The sequence below is a fragment of the Hippichthys cyanospilos genome, chromosome 14, assembly GCF_059441005.1.
Source record: "Hippichthys cyanospilos isolate Australia breed blue-spotted pipefish chromosome 14, RoL_Hcya_1.0, whole genome shotgun sequence".
NCBI lineage: Eukaryota > Metazoa > Chordata > Actinopteri > Syngnathiformes > Syngnathidae > Hippichthys > Hippichthys cyanospilos.
This window is the reverse complement of record NC_142382.1, coordinates 18,076,911-18,100,000: the sequence shown is the minus strand read 5'-3', so window position 1 is coordinate 18,100,000 and position 23,090 is coordinate 18,076,911. Positions and strand designations below refer to the sequence as shown.

Here is a 23,090-nt window from a genome sequence, read left to right as displayed (position 1 = left end):
TCTATGGCAAAGAATAAGATGCAACACATTTCCATCAAGCATCACTCCAACAAAGGGGTCATGATCAAAGACCTGACAGCAGTTAGTGATAAAGGGGCTGGTGCAGAAAATAAACTTAGCACTGGCCAGTCTTAAGTGTCTTTGTGCCCCAAGAGTAGTGCAAAAACCCTGTTCTACCATTCATGCCAGATACTGTAATAAAAACCTGTGTTCCAGGCATTACAAGTTCCCTGGAAGTGATTTCCATTGCAAAATATGGACACTGCATCCCATTTAGCAGTTCAGCATGGAATATTATCATGCAAACAAAAAAAAAAGAAGTGGCTTAAATACCTGCCGTTATCCCCCATCAGATGAAGTCCTCTATCTAACAGAGAACTGGCTGAGAGCCCGTGTTTTATCACCTGAAATCATTTTGTCAATATTAATACACTGGCGTATACTGGTTGTTGATGTAAATTTGAATTATTTCATTAATAATTATGATCACTATACTGGGTTAGATAACACAGACCTTAAAGCTTGGAACAGAAAGCTGGTCAAAGGAGGCTGAGCTTTCTTCACTTGTAGGTGTGTCCAGATCTAAAGGACGGTGTAGAGAAGACTTGGAGGTCCTCTTATTGGTCGGCTGCTTGACAGACCAATTGGATACCTTACAGAAAAATAAACAGTGTAAACAAAACAGACATTTTATATTTGGATCTGATTACATCACTGAGATCACTGAGTACAATAAAACTGTCTAAATCTGAATCTGAATGAGAAGTGTAATTAGCATTTTCAGGTAGACATGCCAATGGGCAATTAACATGTCACCTGATAGTGGGCCAGGTAGTTCTGGTAGCACGCCATCACATGGGGCTGTCTCGTTACTGGGCCAGGCTCTGCCATCTTTTCGGCCTCCACTGAGCTCTCTTCTTCCATTGCCAGAGCAGATACAAAGGAAGCCTGAGATATGTGACTTGGCAGAGGCTGGGAAGGTAGTGGGGGCAGCATTGGTGGGAGAGGTAGAGGGCGGGGCTCAGTGATCAGCTCCCCATTGAGGACATAGGTGAGAGGACCTTCAACACTGTGGTAGATGGAGCTTCGGCTAAGCAAGATAAAAGAAATTTCAGCATAATTACTACTAGGTTTTACTAAAGGTAAAACAAGTTAAAATTTTACTTCAGTATTTAGGGTACATTCATTATGTGGGATGTCAAAACACTATGATCTCATTTAAAATACAGGCAAATGGCTTAAGTACATAGATATCATAGACAATGTGACAGGTGAAGCTACACGGGTTGATCTTTTTTGCCATGTACTCAAAATAAATGATCCACATACTGTAGCCCGGCAGTGAAGCCAATTTCATCTGTACAATTTGCATTAGCACTGCAGCAGTATTTACTCATTTGAACCCTAAGTTATAATATTTCATGCTAATGCAGACGTCTGCTGAAGCAGAAGCTGTCCTGCCCTGAACCGGTTATACTTGTGAGAAATTACATTGGTAGGAAAAACACACACACACACACACACGCACACACACACACACACACACACACACACACACACACACACACACAGAAATTGCTCTATTTACACTTGAGGCAATCGAAAATGACAGCAGGTTTGTGAAAGAAAAGTGAAATCCAATTTTCACAGCCGACCTGAAGCAAATGGTGTGGCAGTTAATGGATTTTAACAGCTTATTCATTATAGTGCTCCAACATCCATTGATTTATATAAAGCAACAGTAATAAATAACCGCGTTTAAGCCCTGGGTGGCCTCAAATTAAGCTCTAAAAAGATATTAAAACAGAAAAGTGAAATTATCAATTATGCACATTGATCAGCCAAAAAGTTATAATGTACACTGGTGTATTGTGCATTCAACATACAGTATTTAACAATTACGCTATTATTACTGTAATGCAGCAATGCTTAACCTGATTCACTATTTCCCTCAGGTCTTAATTGTGTTCTGAATATTTGGTTAAAGTTCCAGAAAAACTGTAACAAGTGAATAAGTATTCATGAGTAGGTTACATTACGTTTAATTACAGGATCACATAACGTTTAATTACAGGATCACACTGACCTGTAGTTCTCGATGTAATAAGGCGGTTGCGGAGGTTGCTGCATCTGTTGCCTTCTCCTTTTTTTGCGTCCTGGATATGTCCCTGGACCCTCATCAGCACTACTGATCGGCTCAAAGTCTTCAGCGGCAGAGAAGTAGGCTTCGCTGTCAGCCACTGACATGCTGGAGTCAGCGGAACGGTACTGATGAAAGGTGTTGGAATCTGCTGATGGCGTGAAGGGGAAAGAGCCATAGCTTCTCCGTTGACGTGGTGAATCCAGGACGTTCTCATCACTCCTAGAAACATCACAGCTGAATTGGACACCTCCGGTCAGCACTGGGGGAGGCCTGTCATTGAAAACAGCAGCTGACAAGCTCTTTGTGCTGCCTAATCGACTGGAGTGCACTGAAGACTGGCGCTTGAGGGGAGAACAAAGCGGTGAGCGCACAGAAGTGCGTTCTTGGGATGTATTGGGTGAAATCGGTGAGCCCTCCGGAATATCCCGGAAAGTGCTGTCAGGGTCACACACACAAGTGGCACTTTTAACTTGAAAGTCTCAACGCCAAGATAACATTGATCAAATATTATACCTTCTTTAAATACGTATCAGAACAAAAAAACATTCTCAATGCTACTCACTCAACGGGACTTTTGCCATTTACAGCAAACATGCGCTGTTCAACGCTTGGTGACGGAGTGTCCCTTTCTCCAGCCAGCAGGGGTAACGCCGCACTGGAGGAACTATTCTCCTCAGAGGAGGAGGCAGAGCTGTGAGAGCGTTGTGGCACCTGAAGACTAAGATGCTGCTGACCTCGCCTCTCAGGAACCTCAGGAGGCAGGCAGGGTGAATGTGTATCTGTTTTCAGCCCAACAACCCTTCCTGGAGGGAGAAAAGGAGTGATTTGACAAAAGGCACATAATTGGAAATCTATTAACATTTGGAGGCATGTCTTAAAACAAAATTAAAATATGGAAAAGTACACAAAAACTCTGTAAAATGTCATCTATGTTCCAAAAAACATGTTTTTTTTGGAACATGGATTACATTCGCATGATGGATATTATGCATGATGCATTCTGCTGATACTCATGGAGGAGTGTTGAATTTCAAACTGAGTTATCCATGTATCAATCCATCCATTTTCGATACCTCTTTTTTAGGGTGGCACTGCTACTGATTTATGCTTTTACGAATAATCCAATCATATGTTGTCAAAAACTCCATTCTTCTTTGTACTTGGGAAACATTTTATTTAAGAGCAGTGCCACCAGGCAGATGAATTGCCAAACATTCATCCCAATCAATGGACAAATGGAACTACAAAGGCATCAACAGTTTTTTGTATTGACAGGACCAAAGCAAACATGAGCGTGAGCATATCACATGTAATTTAATCAATTCCTACCATCCACTCTGGGTGTCTCCTTGGTCATAATCCACTCTCCAGATTGAAGCAAAGACTGTCCATAACACATATCAGATTCTGTGCTAGACGAAGAGAATGCAGATGAGGAGGAGGGTGTCATATCCTCTAATTTGAAAAAGTCCAAGCCTATATTGGTTCCTCCAAAGAACCTGCAGCCTCCAAGGCATCCACAGCGATTCCTGCTGCGCTTGTTTCGAATGCCAGCCTCTTCAGGCCACAGGAACCAGAGTCTTGGAAGAAGGGAGAGGTAAATATGTCAAATGCTAATTCACTAGTGATCACAAGCAATACTGCATGGTAGAAAGGCTGAACTTGGGAGGAAAATGACAGATTGCGTTCATACCTTTTGGTCTGCACGTCATGTAGTTCTAGGAATTGCCTCTGAACTTCACATTTGGCTGAATGGTCAGCCGCCAGGGCAATGTCTGCGGTAATTAGGTTCAGGTTGACTGAACCCGCCTCCAGCCAGACAGCCCGTCGCATCACTGTTGGTTGGCAGAGATTTAGTGGCTGACCTGGAGCTTGACCCTGCCCAGCCGGCAGCAGCCTGCTCGCATCACTGTGCTGCTGCTGCTCGATGTATTGTTGGATGTTAAGGTCCTGCACCACAGCACTGATGCCCTCTCCCACTGCCTGGTTATGCAGGTTGCAGTTGGCCACACGCAAAATACCCGCCTGGAAAGAACAGCAGATGCTTGTGTTTGGTCTTAGAAAATATATACTGTCATCCCAGATATCATCATGTTATTCAAATTATTAATTTCTTTGCAGTTATATAGACATAAGAATAATTACAAATATAAAACAATGGTGGCACTGAAGATTTCTTTGTGGCATGTTTCAAATTTAACAGAATAATAAGTAAGGACATAAATACTTTAATGTTAGCAGCACAGCCATGTTCAACAATGAAAAGGTCCACTCCATCCATGGCCAGTCGCGTCATGGTATACTTGAGCTCCTCTGAAGTTCGACAGTGACCCGGCAAGCAGGTTAACTAAAACACAGCAACATGACTTTGAGAGTCACACACTAGGCCAGTGCTTCTCAAATAGTGTGGCACGAGGTGATGCGGGGGTCTTTTTAAAGGGACAATGTGTAAGATTTAGACAGTTTTTCATTACGGACAGCAGGAGGTGCTATATTTACCTTTGTCCGTAGCTATAAAATACATGGCAGCCTTCAGAAGAGTGTTCAGAAGAGAATGTAATATAATTTAATGATATTAATGATATTAATATTTAAAACATACTGTTGATCATTAAGAACACATTTATTTGCAAGTTTTTTAAATGTATAATCATATAATCTATTCCTTTTTAATGAAAAAAGGTCTAAATCTTACACATTGTCCATTTAAACAAAACCATGTGGTCAGTGAACAAAGTGGTATACTAATACAGGCAAAACACTCACATTCTATTTTGCTTTCCTCAAATTAGTTCATGATCATGCCACACTGCACTATATACATACAATCCAAGAAGATACAATAGTTGAACAACAGCGTTGAATAACAAAAGGATAGCTCAGTGACGGGCCTTGAGCAGTATGAGTACACAGGGGTCAGGAGGGGAATCGCATTCGTTGAAATGTCTTAGTGGGAGCACACCTTGAAAAGACCTTTTTCAAAGCCCAACTGTCACTATCTTCAAAACTCATCTTATTTTGACATATGATAAAAACCAATAAACATAAGGGTGAATAAATAAAATATTCACACACAAAAATCTGATCATCTACATGAGTTAACTGTCTGTAAAGTATTAAGATGGACATCTGGAGAAGAACAGTGAGGAAACCAATCACTACAAACGGTCCACAAATGTTATGGCAAGCAAAATACCTTAGCATCACAGATGCGACGGTCAACGCCATGCTGGCAGATGACAGAGGGCTTTGGTTGTTCAAGTTGGAACTCACGGGACATCACATGGAAAACAAAATACTGCCCCCACTCAATCATACTGGCCACCTGGAAAAGAAAATGTAAAATTACAACAACAACAAAAAATAACTTGAAAAGTTTTTTTTTTTTTTTTTTGATTTTACCGATTGACAGATTAGTTGATTTTGTAAAAAATAATAAATAAATAAATAATAATGACTTTTAAAATTGAAATATATTTTCAATAAAAAAAACCTCTCAAGCCTTATTTTAGGCAGCATCAACGAATGTACTTAGGATGTTTGGCTTTGTCTTCCTTTGACTTTTAGTAAGAAGACTTTCAGTAAGAATTCAAAAACACCGTCCCTAGCATGTTTTTTTTCATGTTGCGATGTGGAATAGTTTTTTTTGTCCCCTCTTTATGGCATTTTCCCGGTTTTGCGACAAAAGCAACTGTCTTGACCCTAGGGGATTGGCTGTATTTGTGTTGTTTTGTCTCCATCTGCAGGCGTTTTTAGGTAATTGCACTTATTTTCAGTTGCCGTCAATGCCTCCATGCAACGCATCACTACAATGCTGGTCTGCTATTGGTCAGTGTCTCCTCACGGAGATGCTGGTCTGCTATTGGTCGGCCTCACTCGTTTTAAAATGGCAGAATGGTAAAGCTTTGTTCTATCGTGAGTGGTTACAAAACCATATTTATAGTGCATTTTACTGCTTAATTCAAACTTAAATAGGGTACCCGTTAGTCCCAAGATTACTAGTGATGTCAAAGAGAGAAGTAAGAAAATGATTTATATGGAAACGATGCTGGAGATAATCAAGAAATACGAAGCTAGCCTAGCCAAGGCTACCCTTACTAGGGAATATGTGGATAACAAGCGCCACTCAAAGGTAAATAAATCCTTTCTGTATTTTTTATTTATGATGTTTTCTAATTGTATACATGTGGTGCATGCAATTTTTAATATGTATGTACAATGTTTACACACGCACACACACACACACACATATATGCATATATGCAAGGATAAATATGCACCTGTGGAACAGTCAGCCTGCCAGTGAGAGCCCCTGCCTGCATATCAATGAGCCAGGCATATTCAAGGGTGTCACTTCCCAGTGGTAGCCCCTGTGCAGAGAACATGGCATGTGCCCTCATCTGAAGACCAGACAGGCTTATGTGGCCATCCCTCAACACTGCGTCCATTGTGGGACGCTGTGATGCAAGCAAAGAAAAAAGACAGTCGTTTTCATCGATGGAAAGTTAAACATTAAAGGAACATTTATCAGTGCTTTTCAAACAAAGGAAATCCTTGCAGTTTATGCCGGACAGGGACCAAGGCCTGTCATGGAGAGCTACAAGATAGTGACAAAGCACTACCCTTTGTCATTGTTTTGGCATCAAAATGTCACAGGATCTCTGCAAAGCTATTGTGATGGTGTTTTCTTATGTCTCGTTTTGGTGGCAGTCCTTAAACTCAGTGAAGGATTTTTTTTTTTTTTTTTTGCCTTCCTGCCAATGCAGCTACTTGTAGAACATATAATCGAGCGCAGGGGTCACCAAGCTTTTTGAAACCGAGAGCTACTTCTTTGTTACTGAGTAATACGAAGGGCTACGTAAATTAAGGGCTATGTAAATTAAGTGTAATTTGTAATGTACATCTCATATATGCATAATCGTTAGTAAAATTCCGAGAAAATCACCATGTTCTATCACTAGAATATTGGCAGAACTTCAGTTGACATCCTAACTCTTAGACGCGCCCCTCTTCACCAAGCAAGGGTCCAAAATGCTGGCCACAAATCTGCGGCACAGGGTGTCCTGGTGCTTCTGCCACGGTATCCGCGTCTTCGACAGAAAAAAAAAAAAAAAAAAAAAAAAAGAGTAGCGCAATGACGCAAATCCCTGTTGAAGCTGGTCACACGCAACCACAAAACCGGAGGCTTGGGGAAATCTCCACTTTGGCCGGAGGTTTTGAAACATTTGATTTTGATGAAAAAAAAGCCCGGCCACATACAGCAAATAGGGCAAAATGGAGAAATTTGCTGCCTGTTTGCAAGAACCCCGGCTACATGTAGACAAGGCCTTAGACCAATTGTTCTACTTAAGAAAAAAAAAAAAGACGTGTTGTATACGGTGTAAATCAAGTCAATTTCATCCGTTATGATGCTGAACTCCTCTGGTTCCTCTCTCAGACATCAGACATTGTCAAAATATAGTGGGATCCTGGTGAAGAGGTACCAAATGGGCAAGGTGGTAGGACACATCGTAGTCTGTCAAATGTTTGAGAGACATTTCGAAACAAAAATGTATCACAACTAGCTGTAGATATTCAAAGAGGTTCTAAACCCATTAAAAGAATACAAGGAATTCCAAGGAACTAAATCTACATCAGTTGGGCAAAGGTTTCCAGAAAACTGCCAGTCCAAGGCTGATGCAAGATTGATGTGGTATGGCATAAGACTTAAGAAATCAGTCAGTTCTTTGCTTTACCTGGTAGTTGTCACTGATGAAGATGTGAATTGGTGACAGCAGTAATTGAAGCATAGTTTCCTTGTAACCTTTTTTCATTTCAAAACATAACCGCTCCAAGAAGCCAGATGGTCCCTCTGGCCCCTCACTGCTACAGTGCTGTTGAAACCCAGGAAAGCAAACTTAAAAGCAAAATTCATTGATTTCTGCCATGTAAGAATCCAAAAGAGGGATTAAACGTTATGCAAAACAAAATGGATACAAGAATGGCTTTATATTCTGGCCAAATCCATCCATGATTACATTTTTGTTGCTCTCGCAGAATATATTTGTACAAAACGTTGCTCTTACCCACTATTATCTACAAATGCATACAACGTGACAGTGACATTCAGCCTTACCATAGGCAGTCGGCCATGGACTTTGTAGAGATTAATGAGCACAGTTATGTCCCATGGCCGCAGGTCCAAGGGATGTATGTCTGAAGTTTCCTTATGTCCATTATCTTCCATTCCAAGAGGTGACCAACCAAGGCCTGATGAAGAAGTGGACAAAACCGGACTTGACACTGTCTCTTCAAAGTCAGTGTACATGTCATCTTCACCAAAGTAATTTTCCTGAGAAAACAGCACAAGAGTGGACTTTAGAAGGTTTCTTAATTGACCATGGGTTGTACTGTGTAAAACTCTACAACACTGTTTTCAGACAGAATCTTTATGAAACAAAGCAACAGAAATTTTGTAAGGAAGACAACATTTCAGACAATAATAACAACTTCTACCTTAATAGAAATCAAAGCCCTGAGTAAAGGCCCATACAGGATAATTTGAGAATCAGGACACATTTCCATCTCAACATGAAGTCTGTCAGGGGGCAGCTCTGAGGGATCTGTTGGTACCCGGCTGTGGCCGACTGAGGCAGACGTATAGTATGGGTGGGTGTGGTGCCCTGACGTGTGCTCTGGGGGCCGTAAAGCTGAAAGCATTGATTCCTCCATTTCAGAGACTGCATTTAGGACAGGTATAGAAGTTACTTGAGTTTTCAAAAGAATGAGAAACCCATCATACCACAGCAGAATGCTTACATGATTGTTTGAGTTGCTCATCAGCTTTTTGGGGATAAATAGGATGCCATGTGTAGTCAATGATGACCAAGAAGTTTGGTACACTCCAGCAGTCGACCCAGCCAGCTCTGATGTTAAGGAAACATAGAGAACATGACAAAATGTTGAGTTGAAAATTCTACACACACGATATATATATATACACACACACTATATATATATATATATATATATATATTATATATATATATATAAATAAACTACTATTTATTATATTCAATAAATTATTATATTCAAATTGAAACCAACCAAAATCCTTTAAACCATAAGTGGCTTAAGCAGTTAAAATGAGGTAGCATTTAACAAACATTTTATACTTTATACAGTAGTGAGGTTGTTATGGAAAGAATAAAAACATGCATTTGTTCAAACGTGACCAAAGAGTGATAACAATCGATTCTAGCAACAGTAAGTGGGGTTATACTTATACGAGAAGACCATCTAAGGATGTTCATACTCCGATCATCTAATTGGAAATCGGGCCCAATCACATAGTCAACTACGCGGAATCAGAAAAAGATCGGGGTTCGGAAAATGTAAGTTTTTTTACGTTTTTGTTTTTTTGTGTCTGTTTGAATTTTGTTTCAACAATTTTGTTTCATTTTGGGGTGTAAAAAAAAATGTTATCGAGTCATCCCTACTTCATGGGGACGTGAGTCGAAACAGAAAAAATGGTCTGAAATTGCAGTATTATGAAAGCAATTATGGTAATGGAGATGAGCCACGCTTTTAAGAAAAAAGGAATTACTAAAACTAGACTAAAATTATCCTGGAAAAAAAAAATATTATCCAACAGTCAGCATTTTAAAAAAATATATGAGTGAGTTATGAAGCCCATTTTAATTATGTACACTTTTCCCCCCTAAAACTCACTCTGCAAGGGTGGTATTCCTCCACCGGGATTTGTTGGGTTTAGGCGGCGGAGCATTTTGATTTTCCCCAGGTATGAGGATATCTGGTGGCAGCTTGACATTTTGGTAATCTTTGGCAAGGGTGAGGAGTGGGTAGCGGCTGGGATGGCACTCAGGTAGAGACAGTCGCATGTCCGTATCCTCTGCCTAAAAATGTCACAAGTACAAATACTTGGATACATACATTTAAAGCCTATTTCCAGGACATAACATGCATTTGAGTCTAAATATACTGTAACTTATGAACATTATGAGCATTGTATAGATGTGTTTTTTTACTGTCAGCAAAGAGGAAAAAATCATTGCACTTGCACAGAAATCAGATTTTGGCATAGGTACTTTCAAAGCGAATCATCACACCTTAAAGAAGGACTAACCTTCAAACTGAAGCGGGTATGGCAAGTTGTTGGAACAAACTCATTGAAAGGCAAAATGAAGTCTATATTGAGCGTCTCACCACATGCTGCCAGGTACACTGCAGAAAAAGAACGATGGAGGAATTACAGTTGGAAAGCAGTTATTGTAGGTATGAGCCGCTGTTGGATTTGAGAGTATGATAACCACAAGCAAACTATAAAAACCTATGTCACGATATTAAAATGAAGTTCTAAAATGTACTTTTTTGAAATATTTGTATCGATGTAAACATTTGTTCCTATTCCAAATTCTTATTCCTATTTTATTTTTCAACAAATTATAGAATATTTGGCACATTAATAAAAAAAATTGCATTTTAAGTTTAAGTAAATAAACATTCTATTTTAATTCTTCTTAACAAGTCACAGTGTCCCATCGCTGACTATTTTTAGAACAAACCCATGGACTTCCTAGGTTTTTGGGGGGGTTTACTAATACCACTTACACATGAACAGTACGCATTTTTGTTTTTGTTTGTGTTGTTTCTTGGCAACATAAAGACACCCATGTAACCATTACTGTCGCTTGTCTAACTCTGATCATTACATTCCTATTACTGACTGAGGAGACCAAAGTGTTTCCATGACAGAAGAAAAAGTCATGTTATGCCAAGCCACATTCTGCACATGTTGTATGCAGAATTGTGGTTGTAGTTTTTAGTTGGTAGTTTTTAGTACATTGCATCAAGCTATGAGAAGTTCCTACATTTACAGTATCTTTCATGTAACTAAAAAAGGTAAGGAAAATTTTGACACATCATTATCATCATTACTAAATCAGAAAAAAAGCCCTCACAATCATTCCCTCAGTTTTCTTCCTATTAGGTCAATGTCACACTTTGTGTTTTGTTTTACTTCGACCGTGTTGGTTTGGTTTTGCACTTAAGACTGTGCAAACATAAGACAAACATAAATCTTCCTCACCATTCTCCTGTTGCTTGGTAGAACAGTCAATCCAGTTGTGCTGGTTTGCCGCCCAGATCATCTCAAACTGGTGAAAAAGCATTTTGAATGTCCAGGAATAGGGAACAAAGGAGTAAATATCCGGCGCATTGTCACTGGCCCAGTCCTGAATCAAATCTGTTAAATCATCAAAAAATGTTACATGAATCCATTTAGCATTTTTGACTATTTAAATATCAAAACATGTTTGGTTTTTTTTCTAATTCACCAGTGAAAAAGTTTTTCTGGGCATAGATGAAGTGGTAGGTGGCCTTGTACACCTCAATCTCACACTGCCAAGACTGGGGCATGTTCCATACTCTGGGATAGCTGGCAATCACGTGGAACTGAAATTTTGGAGGCAAAATACATTTTGGGTTTAAATCACATGTGCTTAACACCAAAATGTACAATAACATCTTTCAGGTGACAATAAGAAAAAATGTCCCGAGATGCCTGCTGCTTGTGTAATTAGCTGCTACTTACAGCTAACATCTCAGCCTCAAGGAGAGTCCTGTACTGCATGCTGCTGGTGGTGTCAACATGAAGCAGCTGCCCTTTGATGGTGGGCGAATAGCCTGAGGGAAGAAAAGCAGTAGCATCAAGTGAAATAAAATTATGATGTGATGAAAGTTAACAACAATTTTACTTTGTCTACAATGCAACTACACATATCTAAACAGTAGTGCTGGTTATTGTGTCTTAAAAGTGTATTGTGATATATTGTGATGCCGCAAAGGTGTATTGTGATAAGTCTTGTGATATTTTGGGCAATGTTTGTTTAAAAAAAAAAAAAATGCCTTTGACTATGTTAATATGTCCCCAGCAGTTGGGAATACTCTTTCAGGTGGCACTGATGTGGCACAAATATAAATGTAGCAATTTGCCACTTGTGCCAGCACAGGATACTGGTGACAGTGCTCTTCAACAAAGGAGAAATCTATCATTATAATGTATTAAATACAGTGAAACCTCGAGATACTGTCGCTTTTGTACGTTTTTTTTCCCTTTCATAATATTACAATTACTCAGCATATAAAACAAAGTAAAACAAAACAAAGCCTGAAATCTCAAAATTTCAATCTGAGTTACATGCAACATGAGATTCTACTGCACGTTAATATGGCTGCTTGTTGAGGGAGAGTGGATATTATTGCGCTTCTCTGGAACACATACAGGACTTATTACAGACAACCTGAACAGATGGAAGCCCAAGATATGACTACAATAAAATATTATCTTCGTATCATTAAGTTTTATTTTTGTGATGTTTCCTCTCATCCTCTGTTGCCACAGCGCCTCACTGGAAATGTCATGTACTGTAAAATTTAATGTGATGTTTTTGAAGCTCTTGGAATGATTTACATGTAAAACATGATTCATATTATGACGAAAATCATAAAACGAAAACAACTCCGGAGTGGATTCATTTCAAAAAAAGAAAAGAAAGAAAAGAAAAAAAAGGCATTTCAAAACCAATATGCGATGTATTGGAAATTGAATCTTGTAATGTGTCACTTTGTATCATATTATATCGACATTATCACCAAGTTCAAACAGCAATATTTACCGTATTTTCTGCACTATAAGGCACACCTAAAAGCCTTTTTTTGCGCCTTATCATCTGGTGCGCCTTATATATGGATCAATATTTAGATTCGTAGATGGGGAATGAACTGATAAAGTAAGCGTTACCTGTTTCTTTTGTGTGTTTAAAGTTGAACAATGTTGGTCATATTGACATTGAGTTATGCTATTGAGAGTTTAGAGTTATTATTTGAGTTACTATTTTTATTACTTTGAGTATTACTATATTGTGATTGAAAAAGTTTTAAAATATGTCATTAATTGAGGGTGCGCCTTATAATCCGGTGCGCCTTATAGTGCGGAAAATACGGTACTTTTGAAAAAAACAAAAAACGATTGGAACCTCTGCGGCTGCGGCGGGATGTCCCTCAGGCTAATAAAAGCTTTCTTATAATTCAACCAATTTAACCAAAGCGCTTTTTGATGCAATATTTTCTTTATAACCAAGATTTTTTTTCTTCGTCTGACAACCACAGGTACCCTTTTAACAACAACAAAAAATATTTTTTAACAAGCTTTGCTCAAGTCAAAATGATACTGACTTTCAGCCAATATAAGATAAGAATATAATATGCCTTGCCCAGTGTAGTGCAGACATGACACGGATATGTGATTTACAGTACATGAGCTCAGGCATGTTTTAGTCATTTCAGCATAAAAAACATACCGGTCTCTCCAACAGTCATGGGGATGTTGATTTCGAGGTAAGAACCAGCACCTACATTCACATGGATGGCATTTGTTTCCTAGTAACAAGAATGAAACAGAAGTCAAGTTTCAACGGCACACTTTTGGATGCCAGGTATATTCAAAACAGTAAATCCAAGTCAACAAAGTGGATGGCAATGACTTGACTGTAGGTCAATCAAGGAAGCTGTTAGCTAAATAAATACGATGACACCATAAGAACAAGACAGCATGTAAATTGTAAATTGACAATTTATCCACAAGATGATTAAAAACAATGTCAACCTATAAAATGAACTCAACACAGTGCAGTAAAACATGCTGCCCACCCAATAAATAAATAAATAAATAAAATAAATAAGTGACCACAAAAAACTCAATGACGTAACATACCCTGTTTTTGGTAAACAGCAGGTCAATGGTGGCATCAGCAATGATGTTCATTCGGAGTTCAAAGGCCTGAATCTGCCTGGGTTGTCCTGGCTGGGCCATTTCAGTGACCTTCATGTCTTGATAGTCGGCCGGTAAGAAGAACTTCCACAGACAATCCCTTTAAAAAAAAAAAAAAAATTGTTTGAATGTGTTTCAATACAAACTTGATGTCAAGCTTCGCAAACCAACAAGCTATAATTATGATTTCAAAGCATGAATTTATATTTTTAGGATACATTTTTAAAACTGTGTCAGTGATGCATGCTATTGTTTGTGCACCTCTGGCGATCTGCCCATGGGCCATAGTTGAAGTCTGTTCCTTTTCCACACACAATGTCAAGACCCCAGCATGGTGGAAGATCCTGAAGCTTATCATCCTCACTGGGTGTCCCAGCATCCTCCCCAGTCTCTTGCTCCACTGATACCACACCTGCAGAAATTCACACCAAGAGGTTTTTTAGCCTTATTTATTACCCTCAAATAATGAATTTTAATAATTATTTTGTCTACAATATGCAATGAATATGGAGAAAACACTTTCAAACTGTTGAATATGAAAAGCAGCTTTCCCACTGGTCACTAAAACTTAGTACGTTTCGTTCTTGCTTAGTTTGGTTGATATCAATCCTGTATCAAGTGAATTTGTCAATATTCAGTTTTGTGTGCGTTTATGTGTGTGTGTGTGTGTGTGTGTGTGTGTGTGTGTGTGTGTTTGTGTGTGTGTGTGTGTGTGTGTACATGTCGTACCAGGCTCATCTTGGTAGTAGTAGATGTCTACGTCATTGGACTGCATGACCACAAACCCTTCGCCCATCAGCCTGGGAGGTCTACAAGAAAGTGCAAAGATAGTTCTAATATTTTTTGATATGTTCAAAAACTGCATATGCATTTTTTTGACATTTGTGTTTTTGCTTCCACAATGGTTTGAGTGTGTTCGCCGATTAGAGTGTCAAGAGTAACTGATTACTGGCACAAAAATGTTAATTGAATCTCACCATATTGAATGCACGCCCCATTTTTGTTTTTTTTAATGATCGTAACATCTATATTACAAATGTTGTCTCTCACCAGATACTTTTCTGATTCATTGAACCAGTTGTATGATTAACTCTTTAACATTTTTGTATACCACATTGCACAGTTGGCTTGGTTTGGATGAATGGCAACTATCTGTCAGTATCAAAATGAGTAATTTTCTTCTCTTAATCTGCTACTGAAAGATAACCTGACTGTGCTCGCCCAACGATAAAGCGCATAAGAGCGTTGCTAGCTAACGGCTAATTCATGCTACAGGCTGCGCTAAACGCTGGCAACTGACACCTTACAAGAAGATGCCAGCGTCATTAAGTCATATTTTAGCACCCTGAATAGGCAATTGAATGTGATTTCAGAAAAATCTGCAATTAGGATGTTTGCTAATAAGTGACTTACTCATCAGTCTGCATGCCAACATAGCGTGGGCTAGGAACCAGCATGACTCGCACGTTTTCCAGTGAGCCCTTTACAATATGCATGTACTGGTCCAGATGGCTGGATGGAGGCTTGGTGGCATAGGTCAGGAAGGCATCCTCAAAGTGCAAGCACAGAGTCTGTGGGAGGTGGTGATTCCCAAATGCTAGCCGACCCTTCAATGGAAGAAAGCAGATATAGAATGCACATCATGGGGGGTGCAAATACCTAGAAATGACTAATAGCTGTGCCTTACTGAATCACAGCAGCAGTTTTTAACTGTGCTACCATTGCTACATTACTCACCGTACTGATGTTAACTTTGATAACAGGAATGAGGGAGCGCCAAGACGATGTGGTGTCTGGATTCTCAGCTTGAATGTTCACACTGCCGAAGAACCAAAATGGCAATTAGTTCCTACAGTTTCTAGCATCGCAATCATCACCTTGCCTGATGCTTCTTTCACCTCAATTTGAATAATCTTGTATCAGAATCACCCCTCCTTTATTCCTTTTTCTATCTGTTGCCATGATAAGAGTTTGAAATCTCCCAATATGTCAGTCGTTACTGCCCTTCAGGTTGCTCTCCAGCACACACAAACTGTACTACTCTACTCCCTAACTTTGACTGTACCTTTGTTAGCTTTTAACATGCCAACTCTCAGCCCTAAAACATCTAACTAACAATCCTCCTCTTCTCTCTCTGCCTCTAACCAATCGATCTTAGGCCAATTAACCCAATTTCCACATGCACCCTGTAGGTCAACGGCATTACTGGCAGTCTCCCCTGACCGATTCAGTATAAATGTTAAGTTGAATTTGCATGATTGATTGGACATTATTGGCTGAAATACAGTATGTGCCACTAGAAACTGAATCTGAATAAATTATAAATTAGATTTGAAGTCAAACTTTATCTACATAGATTTAGTTTACCAAACCTTATCTACACAAATTCAATTTAACTGATTTTCACATTCAGTTTTATGAACAGAAATTCAGTTTGTTAGGCATCAGGGTACTTCAGAAAAAGCAATCAATTGAAGATGCAGAAATCTCTTCGGCCAAACAGCACCTTCAATTTACAGCATGACTGAATGAACAATTTTCTAAACTGTTGTTGCTTTGCGTGGGACTGCAACTGACACTGCTTCATTTAAGTGATCTCTTTAGAGCAGTGGAATTTGAAAGTATGTATAACTCTTCAAAAAAAAGCAATCAATCCATCCAGTTTAATATATTTTTAAAAATTAAATAATTTTGAAATTTGTCAAGATGCGTTTTGTGTCTACAATAGCTTGCTAGCAAGGCGATGAAGCCAGCAAAGCTAAAGCGGCATTTTATTTTATAATGCTTTTGACTTTTATAATGTTTTTGACTAAATAATTGGAAATTGACCCAGTTTGTTTCAGTATAGCTGAAAAGTAACCAGTATACAGTAGACGTGAAGGTAGTGTACAGACAACAATGAATCTAACACAAAACTATAAATGTCTAAAATAATACTTGTAAATCTATATAAAGTGGTCTTACCGTTCCAGGGTCTTGTTTTTTCCCGCCCCTTCATGGTTGTCATCTTTTTTGAGTCTGCTAAGTGTCGGCTCAAGCCCAAATGTCTCTTGTAGATGGGCATAGAGGTCAGTCCGATTGTAGACATGAAACTCAAAACCATTAACTGTCACATAAAGCCTGGTCTCCGCCTTGGGGTCTGATGGCACAACAGAGCAAAATGTCAATACATTGAATCAGAAGTGGCATGGAATCTTAGTTTGGGCTTAAATCATTCCCAGCTTGATTCTTTCCTTTGTGCAGTTTACATATTATTTTTGTGGTTGCATGTGGTCTTACTAGTAGGTACCTAAGCTTCCTTCAACAATCCAAAGAGATATATACTGCATGCATTTAGGGCAGTTATTTACAAACTGTAAAAAAATATATATTTGATGCTACTAGTTGTCATATTGGTCCAACTATAAGAAGCACTTAAAAACTTTTAACTATCTCCAAAAGCAACAGTGTGACTTACGAGGTGCATATGTATGGAAGTCTGTTTTACAGGTAGTCATCTTCATTTTTTTTGCTATTTACATTCTCTTTGGACTGAAAATAGTACTTTACATCTCTCTACAAATTATTACATATCAGCAAAAAAAACATTCTTAAGAGGACCTAATCATGAAAAGTTGAAAAAGTTGAATGAGAAATTGAATGAGATATTAATGAGAAATTCTTTAGAAGATGAATTAGAGATGTGCTGACAATCCTACATTACCAGTGGGTTTTTGGGGTTTTTTTTTGGAAGGGGACGGTGAATTCAAACAGTGGGACTTTGATGAAGTATTGCATAAAATCGTACAGCATCACTAATGTCATTGTGATCATTCGAAGGCACGCTTACTATCCCTCACAGCATATCAAACAACATTGAAGAGCTCAAGTAATTCTGCAATGTCAACTTCTTTCTAAATAGAGGATTAAATAAATAAATTGCAAGTTAGCATGGAAGTGGTTGGTGAAAAGGGGTCAGATATACTTCAAAATGATGACCACTAAAGAAGAAGCACTACCTGGTTGAAGAAACATGAGCAGGACATAATATCATCTCATGTTGTTTGGGTACAAGTGATCAAAAGTTTTCAACTGAGCATTTGAAGAAGCACTCGTTAGATGTGCTCCTTATGAAAAAAAAAAAAAAAAAAAAAAAAGCAGACGGTGGCAGGATATAAAAGTCAGTTTGGGCAAGGAACACAATCACACGGGCGAAAAAATATTTTTCTCAACATGTTTGCCTGTGATGCACAAGCATGACATCAACGACTAGCTTCTACCATATCTTCAGGTGGATTTTTAAGCGATAGCTAAAATATTTTCTAATACTGAATAAATAAATGCATACAGCATAATATATAGGACTGCACAATTATATCCAAAATAATCATCACAATTATTTTGGTCAGTATTGAAATTATTAATCACAATTATTCATCGTATTTGATAAAACATGTCTATTTATTGCATATTTCTAAAATAAACAGTATGTTAACACGGCTTCAAGGCTTGATACTTAAAAAAAAAAAAAAAAAAAAAAAAAAAACTAAAATGCTGGTCTGCTATTGGCCAGCGTCTCTTCACGAAGATGCTGGTCTGCTATTGGTCGACCTCACTCGTTTCAAAATGGCGGAATGGTAAAGCTTTGTTCTATTGCGAGCTGTTACAAAACCGTATTTTTACTGCATTTTACTGCTTAATTCAAGGTTGAAAGGGTTAGCCATGGGTCCCAAGATTGCTAGTGATGTTAAAGAGAGAAGTAAGAAAAAGATTTGGAAACGATGGTGTAGATAACCCTTATTAGAGAATATGGGCATCTCAAGCGGCACTCAAAGGTAAATAAATGCTTTCTATATTTTTTTATTCATGATGTGTTCTGATTGTATACATGTATATTATATATATATATATATATATATATATATATATATATATATATATACACACACACATATATATATATATATATATATATATATATATATATATATATATATATATATATATATATATATATATATATATATGTAGTATTTAGTATTTTCTTTTACTATTATTACTATATAACTTTTAATATGTATGTACAATTTTGTTGTTTTTACCTGGGGTTCTAAACGCATTGGCTATTTAACAAAGGTTTGGATTGCTCGCCATATGGTGAATTCGCCTTACGAGCCCAACCGCAGAACGGATTAATCTCGTAACATGGGGGCCCATTGTACTGATTTAGCAGTCGCGCGAAGGGGCGTGGGACCCGCGCGGAACTCGTGGACGTGTCAAGCATAAACCAAGCCGCTAAATATATACAGTGATCCCTCCTACTTCGCGGTCTCAGTACTTCGTGGGTTTTTCCAGGAAAAATTAAAAATATTTCAAAATAAAAAATAATTTAAAAAATGCGCAAAAAAAAAAAAAATGTAAAAAAGCAAATAGTACATTATACAGTACTGTGTATGTTGATAACGCACGCTACTGCCTATGTTCAGTAAGCGATGAGTGTTTATAGTAGAGGTTTATGTAGAGTAGTTTATGTAGAGGCTGCACTTTATAGTTAGTCGTCGTTGTTAGTTGTTGCTAACCCGCTAATGTTGGCTAAAAATACAGTAAATTCATAGATTAAAGTTCGGCAAGTGTTTATATGTTAGTTGACTGACTTGAAAGAGGGTCATGGTTAATGGCCATTGTTCAAATAAAGCAAAACAAAAGACAGTCTGGTTGTTTGAAATGTTGTTATCCAGCCGTCTAGCTGGCGAAAAACCCAAAGCTTCGGAGTGAGGACGGCATAAGGATCTTGTATAAAAGTTTGTGTTTGATATACAGTATACAGTATATATGATTGTATTTATAATATGATTGTATATATTATTTTTGTGCGGTGTGTGCAATGTTCACTAGGGTTCATCTATCAATTAAACAATGGGATACAATGCTGTTAAAGAGAGGATGTAGCAGTTGGTAGAAAATTTTAAAAATAAATATATACAAAAAATGTAAAACTTTCATATACCACCTTTTTGCATAAATATCTGTTATGACCTGCGGCTTATAGTGCAGTGCGGCTTATCCGTGGCAAAAAGATGTTTTTTTTGGTCAATTTTTGCTGCTGCGGCTTATATACAGATGCGGCTTACAGTCCAGAAAATACGGTATATAAAATATACATGTATACAATGAAATAACATCATAAATAAAAAAAAAAATATTATGAAAAAGATTTATTTACCTTTGACTGACGTGACGAGCTTGTTATGGCCATATTCCCTAGCAAGGTTAGCCTAGCCTAGCCTTCTTTGTGTCTATCATCTCCAGCTGCGTTTCCATACTTATCATCTTCTTCACCCTTTAACATCACTAGCAATCTTGGGACCCATGGCTAACCAATTAAAGTTTGAATTAAGCACTAAAATACACAGTAAATACAATATTGTAAGCACTCACTAGGATCAATCAATTACCTAAAAACGCCTGAAGATCAAGGCAAAACAACATAAACACAGCCAAACCCTAAGGACATGACAGTTATTGATGTCCTAAAGTGGGAAAAGTGCCGTAAAGAGGGGATGAAAAAACATTGCAGTCCACGTCATAAAGTGAAAAAAAACTACGGCATGGGTCATCGTTAACTGGGGATCCACTGTGAGTATGTATTGTTTAGGGTTAGAGTTAAAAGACTAAAACAACACCTACAGTAAGTATGACTGACTACATTTAATAATTCATTATTGTTTTAAATAAATTAGGAAAGACAAATGAATGTGATGAGCAGTGTGTCAACATTTTTCAAAGGTCAAATTTGTGTGAATCATAGGAATATCTCCCAAGTTGCTCACCATGCTGTTTCTGCTTAGGGTTATACATTTTCCACCAGCGGAATATAAGAAAGCCATCTTGTATCCTGTCCAAGAAAAAAAAATCCATATGAAATATGTATTTATAGGAAATATAAAGAGGAAGTCTTTAAAAAAAAAAAAGATTCTGTTGACAGATTAGATAGAACAGAGCATTGCAACAATGATCAGATTACCTGATAGACATGTCGTGGTTGATATAGTAAACGTCTCGGAACATGACCTTTCCTGACAGCACAGAGAAAGAGAAGGAGCCTATGGAGCAAGATGAGGCCAGTTTTGTGTTAGACAAAGTGGGTCATAATGCACTTTACTTTTTTTTTTTTTTTTTTTTTTTTTTTACTTGTTTTGTACTTGATTTAACTTACAAAGTAAAAAATATCCTTAAACAGCATACAATGAAAAATCATGCTGACCATAAACAATGAGTTACCACTCCAACCAACTAAACACCGAAAGATCAATAAGGTAAGCAATTTCTGTCCAAAACAAGTGTCAGTGACATCTAAAGTCTATTAGAGACAATTTTCAACATCTTAAATCTTAGTATGGGTCTTAGATGTAAAAAAAAAAAGAACAGATAACTATGCCAGGCAAAAACTAAAAGCTAGAAGTGCAACATGCATTGATTGCTGTTTTGAACATACAGGGAAAATGTTCCAGGTATAAATGGTGGACTATGCAATGACAAAGTGAAATTTACACTGTTGCGCTTTTGTATTACAGTCAACCATATTGCAGTTTGGCACATATGAATTCAAATTTTCGCAGATTTACTATGTAACAGAGCTGCTGTTGAACTCACCAATATGAATGTAGCCATCCTTGTAGAGTCTGTTGATGATGTGGGTGAGAATGAGGCCAATGTTTCGAGAGTTATAGTAAGTTAAATAGATGATCCATCCACAGGACAGAATGGTAGCTTCATGGCAAAACAAAGACAAATGACTAGTTAAGAAATCATCATTTATAGGAGTAAAATTGCTTGACAACAATATATATACAGTGTATTTTCGCATATGCCACAAAGATGAAAAAGCAGGAAACAGGAGCGGTATAAGTAGACAGGTGTTCAGAGCCAATGTCATGACTGTGTTTTCACTAAGTCCTTTTTTGTTGATTTACTCCCACTGGCACATGCAAATCACACATCTAAGAAGGCTGCTGTTAGACGTGTGATTGGATTAGTAGGCATGTGTAGCCAGAACAGATTTATGCCTTCCACCTTAGAGGTTTGGTTTAGCTGCAAATTGTTATTATTGTTAAATTATTGTAAATAAATCATTTGTCTAAGCCTTTACTCAAACAGTTAAATTGCTAGAAGTGCAATGTATTGCTAGAAGTGTAATGTCATACTTTCTACTTTTTTCAATTTTTTTTTCAAGATGATGAAAATTTGCCAAAATGCCAAATTGACACCATACTGTATATCATCATACTCCTTCAGATGTACGCACTTTATTACTTAACTTCAATGATGGAGAGTGAGAGCACCACTGCTTCAACTTTGTCCTCAAATGAATATATAATGTCTCAAAGGGGAGCTACCTCTGTTGTGTAGAGTTGCTTAACAGCAAGAGTAAGACAGATATGCAGCAAAATACATTTAGTTTTGAATTACTACAGGTGAAAACACGACAAATGCTTTTAGCACATAGTGTGATCATTTTAGTTTCTTTTAGCATGTTTTATATGGTTTTACATGTTTTAGCATTTGTTTTTATTATGTGTCAGGATATCCTGCTTGTGCAATATTTATGTGCAATACCAAGGTGCAAATTGTTGTCTGCGTATATTGCTTGCTGTCTTGTGTTCGTTTTCTCATGTTTGCTGCAGCTGCTGAGTCCAAGACAGATTTCCCCAATAGGGACAATAAAGTATATCATATCGTATTGTATTAACATTAAGACTACATACAGAATTTTTTTGTTTGTTTGTTTTTTAATCAACTGATGTTTCCAGAACACATGCAAAGCACTTACCCACGAGGAGCCATATGAAGTTAGAGTTGTGCTTGGTGAGAAAGTCATCCAAATCCCCTAAGCTTGGGAAGGTACTTTCATTGTTCTTAGAACCAAGCACATCCATGGCTATTGGCTCTCTCTTTGATGTTGACAACTAAAAGAGGAAAGAAAATAGTATCACTACAATTTTGATTTGATAGAGATCAACATCACTATTATTAAAACAATAGAGTTAATTTCAAATTGTAATATTTATTCAACTACTAAAACTCAGCGACTCAAAACTGGCATCATATCCTCATGCCTATCCATCCTTGCAATTTGAA

At 37.7% G+C, this 23,090-nt stretch overlaps 1 protein-coding gene across 1 annotated transcript in view; it reads right to left on the bottom strand.

Annotated features, from left to right (window-relative positions):
• Positions 1 to 23,090, bottom strand: part of bltp1 (bridge-like lipid transfer protein family member 1) — an 88,831-nt gene that overhangs the window by 61,626 nt on the left and 4,115 nt on the right. The window contains exons 2-31 of the mRNA XM_088432936.1: positions 22,783 to 22,918; positions 21,606 to 21,722; positions 20,977 to 21,055; positions 20,783 to 20,847; positions 16,938 to 17,112; positions 15,711 to 15,792; positions 15,387 to 15,580; positions 14,703 to 14,782; positions 14,235 to 14,385; positions 13,917 to 14,073; positions 13,504 to 13,582; positions 11,736 to 11,827; positions 11,479 to 11,596; positions 11,232 to 11,387; positions 10,269 to 10,366; positions 9,854 to 10,038; positions 8,942 to 9,048; positions 8,639 to 8,862; positions 8,259 to 8,474; positions 7,879 to 8,016; positions 6,424 to 6,600; positions 5,340 to 5,468; positions 4,371 to 4,490; positions 3,837 to 4,168; positions 3,473 to 3,723; positions 2,706 to 2,946; positions 2,087 to 2,578; positions 817 to 1,090; positions 515 to 652; positions 334 to 404 (exon numbers count right to left, since the gene is read on the bottom strand). Of these exons, the coding sequence (XP_088289062.1) occupies positions 334 to 404; positions 515 to 652; positions 817 to 1,090; positions 2,087 to 2,578; positions 2,706 to 2,946; positions 3,473 to 3,723; positions 3,837 to 4,168; positions 4,371 to 4,490; positions 5,340 to 5,468; positions 6,424 to 6,600; positions 7,879 to 8,016; positions 8,259 to 8,474; positions 8,639 to 8,862; positions 8,942 to 9,048; positions 9,854 to 10,038; positions 10,269 to 10,366; positions 11,232 to 11,387; positions 11,479 to 11,596; positions 11,736 to 11,827; positions 13,504 to 13,582; positions 13,917 to 14,073; positions 14,235 to 14,385; positions 14,703 to 14,782; positions 15,387 to 15,580; positions 15,711 to 15,792; positions 16,938 to 17,112; positions 20,783 to 20,847; positions 20,977 to 21,055; positions 21,606 to 21,722; positions 22,783 to 22,888 (4,844 nt within the window). The 5' untranslated portion in view covers positions 22,889 to 22,918. The remainder of the gene's footprint in view (positions 1 to 333; positions 405 to 514; positions 653 to 816; positions 1,091 to 2,086; positions 2,579 to 2,705; positions 2,947 to 3,472; positions 3,724 to 3,836; positions 4,169 to 4,370; positions 4,491 to 5,339; positions 5,469 to 6,423; positions 6,601 to 7,878; positions 8,017 to 8,258; positions 8,475 to 8,638; positions 8,863 to 8,941; positions 9,049 to 9,853; positions 10,039 to 10,268; positions 10,367 to 11,231; positions 11,388 to 11,478; positions 11,597 to 11,735; positions 11,828 to 13,503; positions 13,583 to 13,916; positions 14,074 to 14,234; positions 14,386 to 14,702; positions 14,783 to 15,386; positions 15,581 to 15,710; positions 15,793 to 16,937; positions 17,113 to 20,782; positions 20,848 to 20,976; positions 21,056 to 21,605; positions 21,723 to 22,782; positions 22,919 to 23,090) is intronic.